This window comes from Enhydra lutris, unplaced genomic scaffold (genome assembly GCF_002288905.1).
Source record: "Enhydra lutris kenyoni isolate GAN:26980312 unplaced genomic scaffold, ASM228890v2 scaffoldscaffold38, whole genome shotgun sequence".
Lineage (NCBI taxonomy): Eukaryota > Metazoa > Chordata > Mammalia > Carnivora > Mustelidae > Enhydra > Enhydra lutris.
The window spans coordinates 10,776,885-10,796,960 of record NW_019154122.1 but is presented as its reverse complement, the minus strand read 5'-3'; the positions used below and the strand labels follow the sequence as shown (position 1 = coordinate 10,796,960).

The 20,076-nt window shown below is 51.1% G+C and overlaps 1 protein-coding gene across 1 annotated transcript in view; it reads left to right on the top strand.

Annotated features, from left to right (window-relative positions):
• The window catches only part of LOC111154928 (vacuolar protein sorting 13 homolog D), a 255,254-nt gene extending 238,401 nt beyond the window's left edge, over positions 1 to 16,853 (top strand). Inside the window, exons 68-70 of the mRNA XM_022514884.1 lie at positions 3,200 to 3,331; positions 11,437 to 11,677; positions 13,870 to 16,853. Of these exons, the coding sequence (XP_022370592.1) occupies positions 3,200 to 3,331; positions 11,437 to 11,677; positions 13,870 to 14,001 (505 nt within the window). The 3' untranslated portion in view covers positions 14,002 to 16,853. The remainder of the gene's footprint in view (positions 1 to 3,199; positions 3,332 to 11,436; positions 11,678 to 13,869) is intronic.
• Positions 16,854 to 20,076: the final 3,223 nt, after the last annotated feature.

The following is a 20,076-nucleotide window of genomic DNA, read 5'->3' as shown; positions in this document are numbered from 1 at the left end:
TGAATGCCACAGTGAGCTGGTCCAGTCAGCTGTGTCAGAATGCTATGGCCAGCTGTCCCTTGGTGGTTGGTTGGTCACAGAATGAGGACCTAGGAAGTGGGAAGACACTTTGCAACCTGTTGGGGAAGACAAATAAGAAACTTAATGGATAGGCCGTATATACCCACAAGGGAGCTACTTGACTTTCCAGTTCTCCAGTGTTTGGGTGGGCTTATAGTTTACTTCAGAGATGTGTCGGGAGTAGAGGTGAGGCTGGGTCAGTGAAATTTGGGGCAGATCCTGAGGGATGCCATGGAATAAAGAGATAACTATATGCACCGAACAGCTATTTGATAATGTGATAACACGGGCACTACTGTTCTTTAGTTGTTACAAGATGCGACTTCCGGGAGCTCAGGTACAGAAACAAGCCTCCTTTCTTTGACTTCTCTGGCTTCTTTGGATCCCACCAGAGAAATCTGGGACTCTTAGTCTTCCTCTCGCTGGTAGCAGGCTGTTCCCACTTTGGGTACTAATGAAAAGATTGTTTCTTTTAAGGAAAGTACATGTGTTAGTGAAGACATTAATTTCATGACTGTGCCTTCCTGCCCTGTCCTTCGTTTTGATCCGTGTACTGTATAAACACACCCTTGATCCTTCTCTCAGGAAGATATGATTCTAGCTGATTCATATTTTGCCTTAACTTTGTCGACCTCCAAGGCTCAGAACCTCTGGTCTTCAAACTCTCCACCAAAGTTTGTACACCACTTTTACTTTTGAGTTCCATGGTTAAAATGGCCCTTGTGCCTGCCCCCCGCCCGCCGACAAATGCATTCATTCATTTACTCAACTCATGTTTATTGTTTCCAACCATGAACCGGGTACTGTTCTCGATCCCAGGATAGCAGTGACTGAAACAAAATCCCTTTCATGAATGTTCCAGGTGGGGAGCCTAGCAATTAAGCAAATGTTTTATCTAAGTGGGACATGAAGCAAATGTACTTGGGACACATGGCTAACTTGGTCTAATGTATATTTTAAAAGCATCATTCTTGTTGCTCTGAGGAGAACAGACAGGGTGCAAATAGAATAAATTACAAGACTGTTGTCATAATCCATTGCACATCTGGAGATGGTTCACTAGTTATGAATAGAGATGGAGAAGTTGTTGCAATGGGGGTCTGTGTGAGTGTTGAACCTGCAGACCTCCCAGTGGATTGGGAAGATGGGGTGAGAAGTGTCAGGATGAAATCTTAACATTGGCAAACTGTGGGGAATGGGCCCCGTTCTGTTCCTCTTGGAGGGAGGGGCCTTTGGGCTTCTACCCCAATAGCTTGAACCTCTTCCAGGAACTTCATGGGCAACAGGATAGTAGAGAGAAGGACGCCTTGGGAAAAGGACCCTTCATCAGCCCTCCCTGGGCAGGGCTTGGAATGACAGTAGTTGTCTCCCAGGCAAGGTGACCAAAGCAGGGCTTTGCTGCCCTGGAAAGGGTACCACGCTCCCTCCCCGTGTTTGGCCAGCATCCCCCAAACAGCAGCTGGCCGGCTTCTCCACTGTGGCCCTGCAGCAGCTCCTTACACTGTCCTCCCTACCTTCAGTCAAGGATGAGCATGTAAATGGCCAACCCAGTCTTGAGGCCAACACTTAGAGGGCCTAAATCTTGCAGAAGAAATTGCGACTATGTGTAGTGGGCGTATGTAAGTACGTGATGTAACTAAAATTTTTTTACCCATTCCCTTAGTACAGATCACTGAAACTTCTTCCCAGTCTCCTTACATTAGTGGTATCTAGGGCATCCTTAGTCCAGAACTTGTACAAATTTATTACTGGATTTCTGGCTCCGGCACATGTCAGACATTAACCAGGTATGGGACTGCACGCATCACGGCCCGGAGCAGAGCGTTGACCTGGGCCCAGGAGCACTTTGCAATGTCCCAGTTTCGCCACTACCTCATTGCATGGCCTGTGGCAAGCCTCTGGCTGTTTCTGTCCATATTATTTCCCCAGTTTGCCCTCTAGGGTACTTCTGTACCCTTACAAGTAAGTCTCTACACTGCCATTATTAGTGCATGGCTCAGAAGTGCTGATTCAGTGCTGATTCAAGCCTTATTCCTCTCTGTTAGCTGTGTCTAGAGAGGGATGTTTTGCTTCAGTGGAATCCAGGAACAAATAATGAAAAGTACAGCGAGTACAAGACCGAGGACAGACCCGGCACACTCTTATCAGTCATCTGAAATATGCACAGCCTTTCCAAGACAAATACGGACTCCTGTTTCTAGGAAAACACCGAAAAGTACTTATCAATTACCCCGTATATGGTTTGTGGAAAAAGACAACATCAGCCTACCCTGAAAGACATGGCAAAGCAGATTCCTTTGGGCAACTGACCGCCGAATGGCATGAGTTAGAGCCGCTGCAGAATCCCAGACTGTGGCCTGGGCCCCATCCATGGAGCCTCTCCTCGCCCTCCCAGGATTCCTATGCCCAGGCACTGAGCTCCTCCTAAAAGAAGCCAGAAGCCTGGCATGTGCTTCCTAGATGCCCAGGCCACCGCACTGTTCTTCCTGGCCCTTCCAAGTCCAGAGGTGCCTCTCCTAAAGATTCCTAGAAAAGTGGGGTTTTCCCAAGTAGAAGTTTCAGTAATAGCAACAACAGGAGCCATCGCTGGTAGCTAGCCCCCATCCCATCTAGCACAGGCTCCGTGAGCTGTCCGTGGGGTATGTGTCCTCCCATTTTATGGAGGAAACTGGAACTTGGTGTTCAAGAATCTAACTCGGTTGTCCATGGTCGCCCGGTCAGGAAACGGCAGAGGCAGGGTTCTCGTCAAAACTAGAGTCTCAGGGTGCCTGGGTGCCTCTGTCGGTTGCCTGTCTGCCTTTGGCTCAGGTCACGATCTTGGGGTCCTGGGATCGAGCCCCATGTCGGCGGTGGGGGGGGTCTCTGCTCAGCGGGGAGCCTGCCTCTCTCTCTCTCTCTCTTTCTATTCGCGGGCGCTCTCACTCTCAAATAAATAAATAAAACCTTTCAAAACAAAACAAAACTGGAGTCTCCAGCAGCTCCCTCCTAGTGCCTTCACAGGTGAGGCTGCGGCTTGGTTCCCGGTGCTAAAGCCAGAGTGTGCCTTGTATGACGGAGCGCTTTTTATTTCGGATGAGGAAGGGAGATCCTTTAACCATAACACCTAACCTCCCTGCTTGGTGTTCCCTTCCCCATGCAGGACTCAAGCCCAGAGGGTTCGGAAGCCGCGCTGCTGCACCGGGCCGCAGGGGCTGCTGCCCCGCTACTCAGAGAGCCAGGCGGAGGGGCAGGAGCAGCTCTTCAAACTGACGGACAACATTCAAGATGAATTGTAAGTGGGACACCGGCCCTGTTGGCTCCCTGAGCTCGTTGTCTCCTCTGTCTCGGAGTCTGAGACATTTCTCTTGTCCCGAGTGCGCCGTGCCTCTTAGACCCTGGCACTTGTCCGAGATTCCGTGGCCCAAACATCCTACAGGTGTCGGTAGAACTGCTTGTCCAGAGTCTTTTCCTCAAAGCAGCAGTTCTCAAACTGAGCTCCGCAGCGGGACCCCAGCGCTTTGTTTCTCGGAAATGGCAGTCCCTTCCTGGTTTGTTCAAAGAGAAGATAAGGAGTAAAACGTTCTCAACTTCGAGGCTTTTCTTCTTTGTAAGATGTTCCAGAGCTCTGATGTTCTGCTCTTTGCTGCAGAACAAAACAGATAAACAGATGGCAGACCACTAGTAGCTGAAAACTTTAGAAAAGCGATTTTTAAAACATTGTTTTGTTACTCTTTGAATGCTAAGCCTTACATACCTCGGGTCTTGCGGTGTTTTCAGTTAGTGAAATTATTTCAAGTTGATATGATAGCTCTCAGTATATCGCTATTTTAGCATATTCTGCAGACACCCTTTTAAAAGACTATTTATTTATTTATTTATTTATTTATTTATTTGACAGACAGAGATCTCAAGTAGGCAGAGAGGTAGGCAGAGAGAGAGGAGGAAGCAGGCTCACCGCTGAGCAGAGAGCCCAATCTGGGGCTCGATCCCAGGACCCTGGGATCATGACCTGAGCTGAAGGCAGAGGCTTAACCCACTGAGCCACTCAGGCGCCCCTGCAGACACCCTTTTAGCAGAAAAGGCTCTGTGACTTCAGTTGGTATTAGAACCACTGGTCAGGAGGTGGTGTCTGGTTATGCCTAATGAGTAGCAAAATGCTCGCTTAATTTCTTTTAATGCTTATTTATCTCCTTTAAGCTAAAGCTAAGACGGGAAGGCTCTGAGGGCCGTGAACATTTTGGGGTTGAAGGAGGAGTATCTGAGGCAGAAGTTAGTTCAGGATAGCCGTCACGGTCATTGTTAGAGACAGTGCTAAGCTGACCTCATCTATTTTTATAGCAATATTTGAATGGAGACATCAAAAATTAAGTCCAGAAATCATTTGCTGCTTACTGGATCGGATGGCTTCTTCCCGGATGTCTTTTATGTAACCCAAACCCCCTGCAGTGTTACTGGAAGGGCTATTAAGAATGGCGGTGCGTTACATGGCCTGAGCTCCGGCTGCCATAAAAAAACACCATTTTCTCACAGTTCTGGAGGTTGGGAAGTCCAAGATCAAGGCACTGGCCAGTTTGGTTCCTGGTGAACGCTCTCTTCCTGCCTTGCAGATGGCCAGCTTCTGGCTGTGTTCTCACATGGCAAGAGCAAACAAGAGCTCTGGTGTCTCTTAGAAGGACACTAACCCTGTAGGATGGAGACCCTACCCGTCATGACATCATTTAACCGTAATTCCTGGCTTCAATGTAAGGATTCTGCAGGGACACAATTCAGTCCGTAGCATGCTTCTTTTTAAGTCTAGGCCCAGCTCCGGGCCTAGACCGTTGCAAAACCCACACTCCCCAGGCAGCTTCACTCCGGGGAGGACTTTCTAGTCCTGCTCCTTGGGGAGGGTTTGGTGGCTCAGCTGCCCGGTTATGCTGCTTCGCTGATGGAACTTTTGGATGACAGGCCCAGAGAGTCATTCCTTGGGTCCGGCAGAGCAGCACTGGGATTTCTGTCTGTTCCATTCTCTAGTCCATCCTTAGTACCTGGAATGGTTCCTGGCACATAATAGGCACGCAGTAAATATTTGTTGAATGAACGATAGCTGGAGCGCGGCGGTGTCGCATTATAGTAATATGCGTTCACCTTGCCATCTTTTGGGGGTTTTTTTGGCCAAAGGTTGAAATTATAAATGATTGTACGCTGCGCTTTCAGTTTCCTCCCCCACTCACCCCTACTCGATTCGAACCGTCCCTGGCCCTTACAAAATTCATTTTCAGTAGAATGGCATGCGCCAAAAACACAAGGGAGAAATTGTGTGGTACAGCTAACCCAGGATTGTTCCCAGTGAGACGTGCACATTGAAAACAGAGCCACGTACGGCTGGGAACTGGAATCAAACTGAAGTCAGTAAAATTGATTTCATGAAACTCTTGAAATTCATATGAACTGGGGAAAGATATTGGGATGAATGAGTTTTGACTCTAAAGATGAAAACCATGTGTTGCTACCCAAGGTTGTGGGTAAATCTCGCCAGTGAATGTTAAAGAAAGCACGTGACCGTGGCCTTCCTCGGTACAAGGAAGAAGTCATCAAGGAAGCCAGTAACTTCTCTGAAGTATCCTAGGTTGTCAGGCTGGGTCTTCACGGTGACGTGAACATTAGAATCATCACTTTGCAAGAAAGGGGTTTTCAAGAAAAGCACACAAGTGCCAAATTATACCTCTGACTTTTATCCCAGAATTGTAATTAAAAACATATTTAAAGACCTAATTATTTGCATATTTTCCTTCAGAGTTAACCCCTTAAAAGGGTCTTTAATACCTTGCTCTACTGTTCTAACTAAATGTTTCCACATTTTTTTCCAGTTAGACTCACTGTTTCACTTCTGGAAAATGTTGTGTAATTACTTCCTGATGTAGTGAAAACCCCACAAAGTCCCCAGTGCCATGGGCACTTCAACTTTGTCCTCCCAGATCAAGTTTCATTTAATCTTTCATTTTATTTAATTAATTAGTATTAAAAAGATAGTTACTGACATAGGATTTCAGGTCTGGCCAGCTGAAAAGCCTTCGGTTTCAGAAGAATCGACTGTTTCTTTGGTATGTTGCAGACTTACCGTTGCTTCCCATTCTATTTTAGTTTGGTTTTTGAAATAGGATCCTGGGTTAAGATGATGTTAAAGTAAAATTTGTCCCATCTGATTAAATTAATTTTTCCTTATAACTAGGATCTCATCTGTAGCCAGAGACCTCATTTTCATTTAAAAAAAAAAAAAAAAAAAGAAAGAAAGAAAAGAAAAAGTCGCTATTTTATTTCTAATACTTGATCACAAAGTGACACACCACTATCGTAAACATTAAGGTGGCTCTTAACCTGATTAGAGTGGGTGCCCATGAGCCACCCACGTGACCTGACACTATTCTGGAGCTCGACAACTGGATTGTATTTGCAAAATGTCATTTCAGAAGGTGACATTTATGAGATTTTTTTTCTTTTAATACAGAGAAGTATAAAAAAAGAACAGAAATACAGCCTGTAAACCCACCAGCCAAACCAGTTCTTTCTCTGACGAAAGAAGCTCAGGCACGTGGTCAGCACATTCAGAGCACAAAAAGAAATGAACTCAAGAGCAAATTTTCCTTTCTTGCCCTCTTTGTAACCATACTGTTTATGGTATTTTCGGTCTCGTCTACCCTTCACAAATTGCAGATAGAGACAGAAATCAGAAATTTTTTTTAGATCGCAGGTTATAGTATTGATTCTAACAGCATAGAACCATCAATGTAAACCTTATAGCAGCAGATACAGCTTGAAAACGAGAACAAAAAACAGGCCCTTTTGAGGAATGGGATAAAATTCATTCGCTTCCATTTTCCAAACCGGATCATACTCTGTCAATAACCATTGACACTGAGGGAATTGGACATTCTTTGATGTGCCCCTAAATGAAAATTTGTATGTGACAGATCAGCCAGCTGTGCTGAAAAAAGTTAACGGCTTGACTAAATCTTTAATAAGTTAGATCAAGAGTTCCAAGAGAGTTTTGTAACTTTACTTCTGGGTAAAATACAGTCCCAACATACAAAGTTGCATGTGCTCTGGCAAACTCCGCTGGACCTTACAATGTAAATTCACAGTCATTTTGTAGAACTACCTAGCACGTCAGTGTGTTGAATGCTGCTCTGTGCCAGGGCGAGTGAGAAGATTTTTTCTTTCCTTGACGAGTTCACAGTCTGGCAGGGGAAGCAGGACGGTATTACTAACCATCTATAACGTGTGATTGCTTTTAAAATAGAAGTGTGAGCCGTGTGTTATGAGGCCTCAAGAGGAAGTGATTAATTTATGCTTGGAGAGCCAGGAAAGACTATGGATGGTTGACCTGGTCCAACAGGATGAGGAGAATTGTGCCTGGGAGAGAAGAGAGAAAGCCCCAACGAAAGAGAAGAGTTAGTGCTGGGTACAGGCGCGGAGGCGGCAGAGTTCCTGGATGGTTGGGGTCCGCCGGGTGTGGTGGCAGGTGGCCCACGGTCCAGATCCTAAGAGCCGTACTGAACTCGCCTGTCCTGTAGGCAGTGGTGAGATTTTGAAGAGGACCCCACTGAGAATTACATGTTCAAAATGTCACCTTGGCGGCAGCAGAGAAACGGATCACAGTCAGAGACACGTGACAGGAAGGCAGTAGGGGGGCCGTGGGCATGGTCCGCACCAATGGTGGGGGGACCCCAATGCAGATGGTGGCTGCGAACAGGAGTTGGGGGACAGAGCTGAGTGGGGAGGTGGCATCAGCGCTGACTAAACACAGAGTCGGAGTGAGGAGGAGGTGAGAGTGACCTCCGGGCCGCTTGTCCATGTGGCTGGATGGAGATGTGGCCCAGCGCGCCAGGCAGGCCGAGTGAGGAGGGGACTGGAGGAAGGGGCAGCAGCCCGGCTGAGCACGTGCTGAGCGTGGGGACCCGTGGGGTGTGTGTGCGCAGAGAACCTCTGGGCTCTTAACCGGTCAGAGGCTAGAAGGGTGTGCCCAGGGTTCCCCTGAGACCGAGCTGGCTTTCGTCCTGTGCCATCCCGTGAGGTTTTACCACAGTCCCTTCATTTGTGGGCCAAGAGCAGGCCTGTGTGAAACGGGCTTGTTCCAGAATGAACAGTGGGAAGCCCAGTGTCCAGACACAGCTCCAGGGCGGCTGCGGCGCCGTGAGCTGTGTGAGCAAACGCCGGGCCTCCCGAGAGAAGCAGCTTCCGAAGGTGGGTGGCCAGGAAGGGACAAAGCGCTGTGGCTCCGAAGAAGGGGACAGAGGACGGCGCCACTGGCAGAGGGGAAGGCCCTAGAGCGCTCCCTTGGCCGGCTTCTCCGGTCACCCCGAGTTGTGGCTGCTCTCACAGATGATGGACATGTTTGGGATCTGTCTCCACAGCAGGGGACCTCTAGTCTAGAGCTGAGCTGTAATCATCCTAGATTCTGTAAAGGAGAAAAAGAGGAGGAGGAGGATGAAGAAACCTGGGGCACTGGTGGCGGGTGGTAGGAGTGTTGGCTCGTGTCAGGAGGGAAACGGAGAGGCAGAGCTGTTTGCAAAGTCAGCCTCTGGGTCCTTGCTCAGGCGGCGCTGGGGACCCGGTGCCCCGGCCATGGCTTCACTCTCTCCCCTTCTCCTCCTCTCACTCGCACCATTGGCTCTGATCTGCTCTTGATTAGACAAGACTTCAAAGAGGTGATACACGTGTCCAGAGGGTGTGATTCCCGGTGGTGGCTTCAGGGCCCGAACGGGGCCCCTGGGCACAGAACAGAGGTCTGGCCATGAATTCTTCAGACTTTGCTACTTGGCGAAGAACCGGGCAGATAGCATCACCTCTGTCAGATGAAGAAACTGAGCCACAGGGACGGCAGCTGGCCCGCCCGGAGTCACCCGGCCTGGCAGCCTTTCCTCCTCTGTGACAAGTGCCATCATTGAGACTCCAAGCCCAGAGCCACCCTTCCTTCCGCAGCGGCTCTGGCTGGACTAGGGACTTTGCCATCTGTGGCATCTTGGAAAGGAGTCTATTTGAAAGCCTATAAAAGTGTTCCAGTGTGGAAAGTGCACTAATAACGTCAGCCACCCTGGCCTGGACGCGAGAGCAGCTGCCCGGATGGAAAGGCCTGGCTTTCTAGAGGCTGGGCCTCAGTGTCAGCTACGGCAGGTTCCGGACAGGTGCGAGTGGGGGTAAGGGTCATGGGGTAGGTGCCTCCTGTACTGGACCAGAGGAGAGGAAATAACCTCAGCTGGATTTTTATTTTTTATTTTTTAAAGATTTCATTTAGTTGAGAGAGAACAAGCAGAGTGAGAGAGAGAATACAAGCAAGGGGAGAAGCAGAGGGAGAAGCAGGCTTCCCGCTGAGCAGGGAGCCCGATGTGGGGCTCGATCCCGAGACCCTGGGATCATGACCAGAGCTGAAGGCAGACACTTAACCTTCTGAGCCACCCAGGCGCCCCTCAGTTGGATTTTTAATGCACATTCCTGCTCTCACCCCGGGGCAGCGGCCAACTTTGGGGTCTCCTTTGGGAGCCCATTGCATGCCCAGCCCACCTGTGCTCGGAAACCATGGGCCGTTTGCAGTTTTCATGTCAGTTGCTCAGCAAGTTCTGGGCCTGTGGTGCTTCCTGTCTATGTCAGGATGCTTTTGTCATCTGTCTCCCTCTGTCTGTCTCCCTCTGTTTCCTCCTTTCTTCCCCGCTACCCCGGAGGAGCTGTTTGAGATTCCTTTCAGTCTGATTAAGCGATAACGCTCCCGCCGTGATACTGTCAGAACCTAGAATGTGGGAAATTCTGCGCTAAGTGGCCTGAACGCCAAAAGCTGCTGGGTAGTTCTAATTTTGGCATTGAGACTTTACAAGTCTGCATTCTTGGCATTGCCAACCAGTTAGAATAGAACAATAAACCCCAATTTTTGTCATGCAAGGCTGTAATTAAAATGGCAACTGGAACAGACGGATACTTACTTGAGTACGTAGAGGGTGGCTGACTCGGTGGCGGTGGGCTCTCAGAGAGACGCGGGGGTGTACGATGCGGACCCCGCTCCCGCATCAGCCTGGAGAGCCACGTCCGTGTCCGGCAGGGCTCTCGAAGGTAAGCAGTTCAGCATTTGAAGGTGGGGGCGAGCCTGGAGCATTTCCGTGAGGCTTCCTGGGGAAGTGGGAACCTGGAAACCGTCAGGTAGGGAGTCATAGATCTGAAAGGAAAGTGGCCGGGGCCCCAGCAGGCAGGCGGGTGCCCTCCCAGCAGCCGTTCTGTGACCGCTGAGAAACAAAGCCATCGTGGGACCCCAGTCCCCAAACAGCTCCAGGGGGAGCTTCAGCTCAGCAGCTACAGTTTGGAAATTCCTCTCAGGACATCAAGTCCCGGGGACCAGAGCTTGACAGCCAGCCTGTCGTCAGCTCTTAGTATGCTTGCCGTCATCTGGTCTCTTTTGCTGTCCCTCGACGCGGCTGCCCCATTGTGGCGGGCTGTCACGAGCGGCCCCGGAGAGCTGCCGTGGCCGTTTCCAAGGGTCACTGCCCTTCATTCAGGAGCCGAGCTGAAAGGTCTGACGTGCATAAATTTCCACTTTAAATCTGGGAGCTCCATGGAGGAAGAGGAATGGGATTTTTTTTTTTCCGAGTGGCCCTACCGCCCCTCCAAGTAATGACTGAACGTTAGTCAAATCAAGACTACAGCTTCAGAAAGCACTTTCTAGTTTATTAGACTTTTCTCAACATGCAGTGGCGTTCTCCCAGGTTCCCAGTCACTGAGGTGTGGAGCGGAGGCCCGGCTGCCTCCCGGTTAGAGCCTCGACAAGGAAGGAAGCAGACGTCGTCTTCCCGCACCCACCCGCTTGGGAACCGAGTTTAAATCCGAGTCGTTGTCCCCCCTTCCCCCCACCCTGCATCTCCGCCACGCTGGCCGCCCGTGTCTTCCGGGCCCGGCCTTCACCGCCCTTCATTAGCAGTGAACGTTGTCAGCAGCTACTTTGTCAGTAGTGAAAAGTTTGTATTTTCCTCTGTTGTGTCCAACAAAGCCCGGGTAATGTCATGTGTCCTCTGTGCCTTAAGCTCCCCAAACTCTCTCCCTGCGAAAGCCCTCCCCCCAACAATGCAGTGTCAGGATATAGAGTTTCTCTTGGCGATGCTGTTGGTGGTCATCATGAGCCGCCTTTCTCGGGCAGCCCCGTGTAGGGGGCCCCCGTGCTGTACAGCCCCGGGAGGTCAGTGACACCTTTATTCCCCGCTTGCAAATGGGGAAACTGAGGCTCGCGGTGTAGTAGACGTAGGGGAGCCTGGACTCGAGGTCAGGAGCCCACAGCACGCCTCCTCCCCTTCTGTCGGCTCGGTGAGCAGGAGCGGCCCCGCCGTCGGGGGGCTGAGGCTCAGCTCGGGGCGTGACACTGATTTTCCCCTTTCTTGGCAGCTTCATCGCCGTGGAGAACATCGACAGCTACTGTGTGCTCATCTCCTCCAGAGCCGTCTACTTCCTGAAGAGGGGCGACTATGTGGACCGAGAGGCCATCTTCCTGGAAGTCAAATACGACGATCTCTACCACTGCCTCGTCTCCAAAGACCACGGGAAGGTGTACGTGCAGGTGACCAAGAAGGCAGTGAACTCGAGCAGTGGCGTGTCCATCCCTGGCCCTTCCCACCAGAAGCCCATGGTGAGTGCGCCGCTGGCCCGTCTCCTGAGTCCCCGAATGGGTGTATGCGGTGGTTAAGAGACAGAAAAGAGCCCTCGAAGGCTTACGCTTTTCACCAGGCACTCGTTTTAGGTTTACGTTGGGCTGTTCTTAGTCCCCAGGGGTTCTGCTCCTCAGTCCCACATACAGAAGGAGCTCATGTGCGTTAACTGGGGCGATGCTGCCCTCCCAGCTCCACCAGGAACAACCCAGCCCCTGGGCCTCCCCTGCCCATTGATAACAGTGTGGCCAGTAATGCCGGCTGTAGCGAGTGGTGAGGACCTACCCACATGACACGTGGGGGTTTTTATTCCCAAAGCGGGACTCTGCAGTGCTTGGCCCTGAGTTAGCACACACTCTGGCTTCTCCCTGTTTCTCCCAGGTCGCAGTCACAGACTTGTTTTCTGCGCAGAGAAGCAGTGTCTAGCTCAGGCCCTTCCCCAGAATAAATTCTAAATAAATTTTCCTAAATAAAATGGATAGATTGCCTCCAAAGGGTACAAGGTATTGTCACGGCAGGACTTTCAAATAGTAACATTCCCATTAGTCACCAGCGTGCATTAAGGACCCGCCATGTGCCCCGCTGGACAGACACTGAGTGTTTCTGAGGGTTATGTGGCGCGGTGCCGTCGGTCCCTCTTGCCTGGTAAGGAGGCTTGGTTTGGGCCCGTAACTCCAGGTTATATGGGCAACACTGGGAGGAACTGGGGTACAAGCCTGGGTGATGTGACTCCACAGCTGGCGGTCTAGACCCCTTTGCTGCCTCCACTCAGAGAAACCGTTGGCTCCGCAGAAGCGCGTGTGGGAAGCTCACCACCTCTCGCCGCCCTCTGACTTCTTCGCAGGCTTTGCGAGAGCCCGAGGTGTTAGTCGTGCTCAGTTTTCACCTGGTATGCCAGGATTTTCAAAGCCACGTTCAAGAATGATGGGCCATTCAAAGTGGCGCTGCTTACCCCCGGCGCCCTCTACAGATCGGAAACCACAGCCGACCTTCTTGGGCCTCTCTCCTCAGGAATCCCTCGACCTTCCCCTGCTCAGGAATGCAGTCGGGTTTGGCTTGGCTTGGCCTGTGCACGCTCCCCTGGGGTCGTGGGCTTAAATCAGGGCTGGTACATTCCCAGAGTTAACACCCAGAAGTTGAGTGTTTCCACAAGTTCCTCTCGATGGTGGGGAGCCTTGCCCAGCCACGCTTTTGCTCCTGTCAGGGCAAGTGAGCAACTAGGCATTTGTCCCTCTATGACTTGTCACTGGACGTTAGAGGTGGGTCCCCATGGTGCAATCCTTCCCTCTCGCTCTTTGTTGAGCCTCAGCAGACCCTCGCCTCCTCAGAGCTGAGGCCGGTGCTCCCATCCAGGGAGTCCCAAATGTCAGGTAACTATCGTTTGGCCACCCAGTCACCTGGGGCGTATGTTAAAGATACAGATTCCAGGAATCCACCGCCCCCCCCATCTGGAATCAGCACTCAGGAACTCAGCAACAGGCCCTGGGAATCTCTTTTTTTTTTTTTTTTTAAAGATTTTATTTACTTATTTGACAGACAGAGATCACAAGTAGGCAGAGAGGCAGGCAGAGAGAGAGAAGCAGGCTCCCCGCTGAGCAGAGAGCCCGATGCGGGACTCGATACCAGGACCCCGAGATCATGACCCGAGCCGAAGGCAGCAGCTTAACCCACTGAGCCACCCAGGCGCCCCTCTTTTTTTTTTTTTTTAAAGATTTTATTTATTTATTTGACAGAGATCACAAGTAGACAGAGAGATAGCCGGTGGGTGGGTGGGGGGGGAGCAGGCTCCCCGCTGAGCAGAGAGTCTGATGCGGGGCTCTATCCCAGGACCCCAGGACCATGACCGGAGCCAAAGGCAGAGGCTTTAACCCACTGAGCCACCCAGGTGCCCCGTCTGGGAATCTTTCTTAAAAGGAAACTCATACCAGGGGCACCCGGATAATTCAGTCTGGTCCAACTCTTGATCTCAGCTCAGGGTCACGAGTTCAAGCCCCACAGTGGGCTACATGACGGACGTGAAGTCTACTTTAAAAAAAAAAAAAAAAGTAAACCCATACTGTTCCGACCTGCCACCAGGCTGGGAGCCGATGCCTGGGCCGGTTGAATGGTCCACATCCGGGGATTTGTTTGGCTGCGCCCCGGGGCGCGTTACCGATTCTGTTCTACTCTCCAGGTCCATGTGAAATCCGAGGGCCTCGCTGTCAAGTTATCACAAGAGATAAACTATGCAAAGAGTCTTTACTATGAACAGCAGCTCATGTTAAGACTCAATGAAAACCAAGAGCAGTTGGAGCCGGACTCCTGAGAGGCCCCGGCTGCCCGAGAGACGCTCCCAGACACCCCAGATCCATCAGGAGGAAAGGCCCTTTGGCTGGGCCTCAGTCCAACCAGAATAAGGTTTGGGGGACGATATCAAGAAACAAGGGGAAGATACAAGAACAAGTGGAAACCATGTTAATTTGTGGGTGGGGTGGAGGGTTACTTTAGATTATGGGGAAATAATTTTCAAAAGGTTTTTGTTGAATAACGTTTAAAAAAAAAGTGTACTGAGATGAATCTAATTTTTGGATTGCCCTGTATTTTGTTAACATGTATATAGGTACAACCGTGTGTTTGTAAATATATAGGAGCATTTCTGAACAGGGCCTGTGATGTGTGTAAAGGTTTATTAACTGTAAAGTAATATAAAATTATATTGGATCTTTTATTGCACTAATTCTACACATCTAATTCAGGGTACTGTCTATAAAAAGGCATTCTTGAAAGTTGAAGAATGTTCTTTGTTAGTTTTGGAAACCAGAGAAGTCACAGGAACAAAGATTGAGTGAGACTGGGGGTGCTCTGGTGGGCGCCTTGGAATCCCGGGGCCCCCGAGGCTCGATGGGGCAGCCCGTGCCCCAGAGCCGGAGCCAGCCCCTGAAGGAGATGCAGGATGGTGGCTCGGAAACCCATCTTTTATTTATTTCCCACCCCCACTTCGTTTTTTCCTCCATCTATTTGGCTTTCTCCTGACTAGTCTTGCCCAACTTTGAGGTAAATTGTGTTCTGTTACTGTGGGTCTGAGTGTGCGTGTGTACACTCGTGCACACCAGCATTGTAAGTTTTTCTTGGGTTATCATCAGAGAGGGTCAGTTTGAAACACTGGTAGGCTCTGTTGATTTAGAAGGAAAAACATCTCACGGAACTGTTTGTTTTAACAAATCAAAAATCCACAGACTTCTCAGAAGTCCCCACTCAGAAGGCTCTTCTTTCTGAGCAACAACCGGGAGGAGGTCCTAGGACTCTTTCCTTTCAATAAAGCCACAGTCAGGTACCACAGCTGCACAGCCCTGGGGTCAGCAGTGGTAACACCAGACGAGAAGGAAGAGAGTCTCGGGAAAGGGAATGAAATCTGAGTATTAAGAAAAGCTGTTTTGTCCTTTTTTCATGGAACCAAGATTTGGCTAGAACATCTCTTGTCCTTGGTCTTAAGTTCCAGCCAGTTAGCAAGGCCTGCTATGAGAGCCCTCTTCCTCCTGGGGCTTGTTTTTGCTGTTTCCCTGAGAGGGGGGCTCCCTCCAGCGTGAATGACTAGCCTTGTGATTTTTAAATTTTCACTTTGACAAAGCTCATCGGTCTCTATGGCCTCGTCACATATAGCCGAGGTCGAGACGCAGTGCATCAGCGGATGTGTAGAAGGTTTTGGTGTTTGGAAGTCCTGACCCAAACCCTTCCGCAACGCAGATGAAGCTGATCTGTCCACCTCACTGGCCCTCGCCCTGCGCGTGTGCACGCGTGTGTGCATGTGCGGGTGTGTGCGGGCGTGTGTTTTCAAAGAAGCAGGAGGGGAGCGTTAGCACAAGTGCTCGAGAGCTTTGGCTCAACAGTGTTTCCAGGGATCGTCGTGAACTCCAAGGTCTGTGTCGTCTTCACGAGCTCTAAGTTGGTGGACTGCAAAATCGAAACTTGGCTCGTGAAGGGTTGGGGCGGATTTTGGTTTGTTGTTTGTCTGTCTTTGCTGGGGGGCAGTCACGACCCTCTGCTCACACTCGAGACCCACAGCAGCGCAGCCTGGCGTCACCTGCCGTGGGTCCGTCCCCCCCGCCTCCCCAGCCTCCCCAGCTGTGCCCCACTTTTGCCATCAGTGACCCACCGCCTGCCGGAGACCACGATCTCCTAAAGATGAGACTCTCAGAAGGGCTGATTGTTTGCCTCGGTGAGCCTTCTGTCGCTTTCTGGAATGAAGTCAGTGGGATTTCGTGTGACCGAAGCAGGCAGTCCTCAGCCCCTGGTGGCACCTGGGATGCAGGAAGCCGGCTGAGGGCTGCACCGGGCAGAGCTGCTACCCACAGGCCACCAAGAGGTGTTGCGTGCGGTGCCCTCCTCCCGGAGCCCTTCTGACTTTAATCAGCTCTAGAAACAGTCGCCCGGCCGGTGGATTGTGCAAGTCCTCGCCTGGAGGAGCCTGAGAAGATGCTAGAGCTTCTGGGGCTCTCTGCCCTCGCGGCCCCCCCCCCGGGGTGGGGGGGGGGCTTCAGGGGCCTTGGACTGAGCTTCCTGCTTGGCCAGGAAAGAATTCAAAGCCCTGAAGGAAGCAGGCCCTGCCCCAGGCTCCTTGAGTGCCTGGTTTCTTTTTCAATTGGTGTTTAGCCCTTGATGTCTAAGACTTTGTTATGATAATTTCTCCCGATTTTCATGCTGTCCCAAATACACAGATTCTCTCCGAGAAAAGTAAAAGAAATTGAATGAGGAGAAATTGGATAAGGAGAAATCAAAAGCCATCCTAATTCCCCGACCCAGCACAGTCGGCCAACCCACAGGGCCGGGCAGTCAGAGCTGCGGCCTCGCCCTCGGGGAGCACTGGCCCGAGGGAGGCGCCCCCGCACCCCCACTGAGGGGGAGGCAGCCCCTGTCCAGCCTCTGTGGGCACGGCCAGCGGCCTGGTGGGGACTCACCGGGATGTTCAGAGGCTCTAGGACAACTTTTTTTTTAAGCATCATCTGTGCCTCAAAATACCATAGTAGCTGCTTGATAAAACCTGAAATTAAATTAACTGGTTCTCTACTGTGTAAACATGATTACTTACGGTCACCGATCTGTTAAGACTCTTTCATCTGTTCCTCATGTCAGAGTCGTTATTTTTCTTCCTGTGGAATAAAATGCTTTATTGACTTCCCAGACAGTTTGGTTGCTTCTGGTCTCTTGGTGTTCATAGATTCTAGAACCATCGCCGGTGACCAGTGCCACACATACTACAGCGTTCACGGTAACACGCAGCCTCTCCCCCTCGCTCCCCACAAGCACGCCACGGGGGCAAAGCCCTCACCTTGACGAAACCCTCAGCTTTCGGCCTCTAGATCCTGGCTTTGTGCGGGCAGCCCCTCCCCTCCCCCACTCAGGTGACTGACCCGGCGGGGCCTCTGCGGGTTGGAAGTTGTCATGTCGGCTGAGGAGAGGGGGCTTCGGGGGGAACAGGTTTAGAGCTCACTTTGTATGTGCTAAGTTGAAGGTGCCTCCTTGACGCTGCTTGAGGCCGGAGCTCGAGAGAGACGTCCAGGCCCGAGGGGACTCCTGCTGGGTGTCCTCAGCATCCAGATGACCCATGGAGCCTGGATGAAGTCCCCAGAGAGGTAAGTCGAGTGGGTCTGGCAGAAAAAAAAGGCCCCAGATCTGAGCCTTGGGGCTCCCCAAAGTTTAGAGTGTGAGCAGGTGGAGAGGAAAAGCCCAGGAGGCAGCAGGAGCATCCAGACACAGGCGTGAAGCCCGGAGGGTTTGGATCCGAGAAGCCAAGTCCAGAAAGCTTTCAGAGAGGAGGGAGGATACCAGGTGCTTCTGCTAAGTCAGGTCGCATGAGGAGCAGCCATACTGGGTCCCAACACCGGGGTCCGTGGAGCCTTCTAGGGCAGCTGCAGTGGAGTGGAGAAGGGAGAACCGGACGGCATCAGAGCCCAGAGGAAAATGGAAGGAGGGTCGGGGGGGACATTGATTGGCAACAAGGAATATCCACAACTTTGTGGAGTAACCCGGCTAGAAATAGAAGGAGAGAAGCAGCGGGAACTTCGAGAAGGGTGAGAGGTGATAATACAGGAAGGCAGTCAAAGGGGAGGAGGGAGACAAGCCAGGAAGAGGGGTAGATGTGGTGGAAATTTAAGGACATCCTTGTTTCCTTGTTTCCGTTGCTTCTCCTTGGTCAGATGAGCGGAGAGGGAGCACGGACTGACGGGAGGTGACAGGGATCTGGAGGAAGGGGGAGGGAACGGTAAGACAGACATTTGAGATCATGGGAAAGTGAGCAGACCAGGGAGGTACGGACAGTAGGTCAGCCAGGAAACACGAAAGGCCCATTCGAGGCTGGGGATCATTAAACTGAGACCAGGCAGCCTGCTTCTGGTTTTCTCTAGCCGCACTCAGCCGCACGATTTAGCATGGAACAGGAAAAGAATTGGATTTAATCGGGAACTGTCCCCTCCTGCCCATTCAGATGTTCCAGCCACCATGGCCCACCGGAGCTCAACAGGAGAGCCAGCCAGAACCAAATGTCAAACAGAAACCCGAGAGCTCAGGGAAGAGAAGGGAGGGGCTACACTTTCCAAACCAAAGCCCATAGCCAAAGACTGTGCCTTTCCAAGTGGGAGAGACTCTAGGAGCTGTGGCCGACACCCTGAAAGGCAGACCACGCAGCTAGAATAGTTCAAGGGCTCTGGGGCGGGGGCGGGGGGTGGTGGTGGTGGTGGTGGTGTTGGAGGACCAGCTGTCCGAGCCCTCCGGGCCTTGGAGAAACCCAGCACCGAAAGGGTGTGTCTGTGACCTCTGCCTCCCTCCCAGCCCTGCTCACCACTGTCCACAGGGAAGACCAGGTCCTGCCCAGTCGCTGCTGGTCCAAGCTTCCTTTCTCGGGCCAGGAGATGATTCGAGAATCCATAAACATCAGAGGGAGAATATGCTTTTGGAGAAACCTGAAACTTTTAAAATTAGCTTCGATCTTTTTCATAGAAAGGCAAATCAAAAAGATGATGTCACATTCCCGTTACCTTATGAAAGCAGGTAACACAGTATTTGCCCCTTTCTGCCCCCGCATCTCCCACTCTGATAACCTCTGGCAGCGCCCGCCTCCTCCCGGCACGCATGTCCGCTGACACGTGCTTTCCCAGCGTTTCTTTCCATGAACATCGGAATCCCGGACACTCTCCTGCAGCCTCTCCATGTCGCCAACAAGGGGTGTGAACTCTTCCCTTAAACACTGCGTATCAGCATTTCTGTATCAGATTCAACTGCTTCCATGTGGATGGGCTCTGGCTTGACCTTGGGGCCACCGCCCCCACAAGCCCAGAACAGGGCAGCCATAAACAAGCATCCTCCTGTTTCTGGGCACGGGCCCTCCCTTCATGTCCATGCGGTAGGCCCCCGGGAGCTGATGCAGCGGGGGGTACACACCAGGTCCCTTCCCGGACCTGCTGCTGGGGTCAGGGGGCCGGGCATCCACGGCATGAACCCGTCTGATGGGCACAGAGTGGTGTCCCGTCTTTCCTCTCATTCACAGGGACTTGTCAGCAGTGGCCGCTGAATGACAAACCGCCAGCCTCTCAGCACCCTCTCTTAGGACCAGCTCTTAAACTGTTTTTCCAGTTTAAACCCCGCCCCCCCCCCGCCTTTTTTTAATGTCCTACATGATGTGGACAGATTTCCTGATGGGGCGCCACCTTATCCCCCTGGAATAAGCCCCGTTTGGTCAGAATGTGCTAATGTGTTATTCTTTTGATACGTTTCCTGGCTCGGTTGCCTAATACGTTGAGTGTTTGTGTCTTTCAAGTGAGAGGCCTCCGTCGTTTTCTCTCTATATCTGCGTCCGAGGGTAGAACTAAAATTATGCCGGCTTCATAAAATGGGCCAGGGAGACACCAACAGTTTTCTCTGGCTCGGGATACTCGAATTACCTGAGAATTTCCCGCTCTTGTTTTTTAAAGAGAGATGGAAGGTTCTAGACTCTTCCTCAGTGGCTCCCCTTTATCATCCCCCGTGCCTTCTGCTCATTGGAACGTCCAATTTCCATCTCTTATGTCCATTTTGGCAGGAGTTTTGCGGTTTTGGTTTTGTTTGGGGTCTTTTTCTTTCTTTCTTCTTCTTTTTTTTTTTTTTTTTGTTTTGTTTTTAGATCCTCCAATTCTGATCGGTTTTTCCTGTGTGGCTAGATAGTTGCTCGTGTTCTCCTTCACATGATACCTCCTGAGTCGGGTCATTTCTCTTTCTTCTTCCTAGTCTCGCCTATTTGTGATTTATTGTTCTTTTCGAAGAACCAGTTTGGGATTTGTTTCTCTTTGTTGTTTTGTTTTTATTATTTTGTTCATGACACCTCTAATCTTTTATTTCCCCTACCTGGCTTGTGTTTTGATTTCTTCTACTT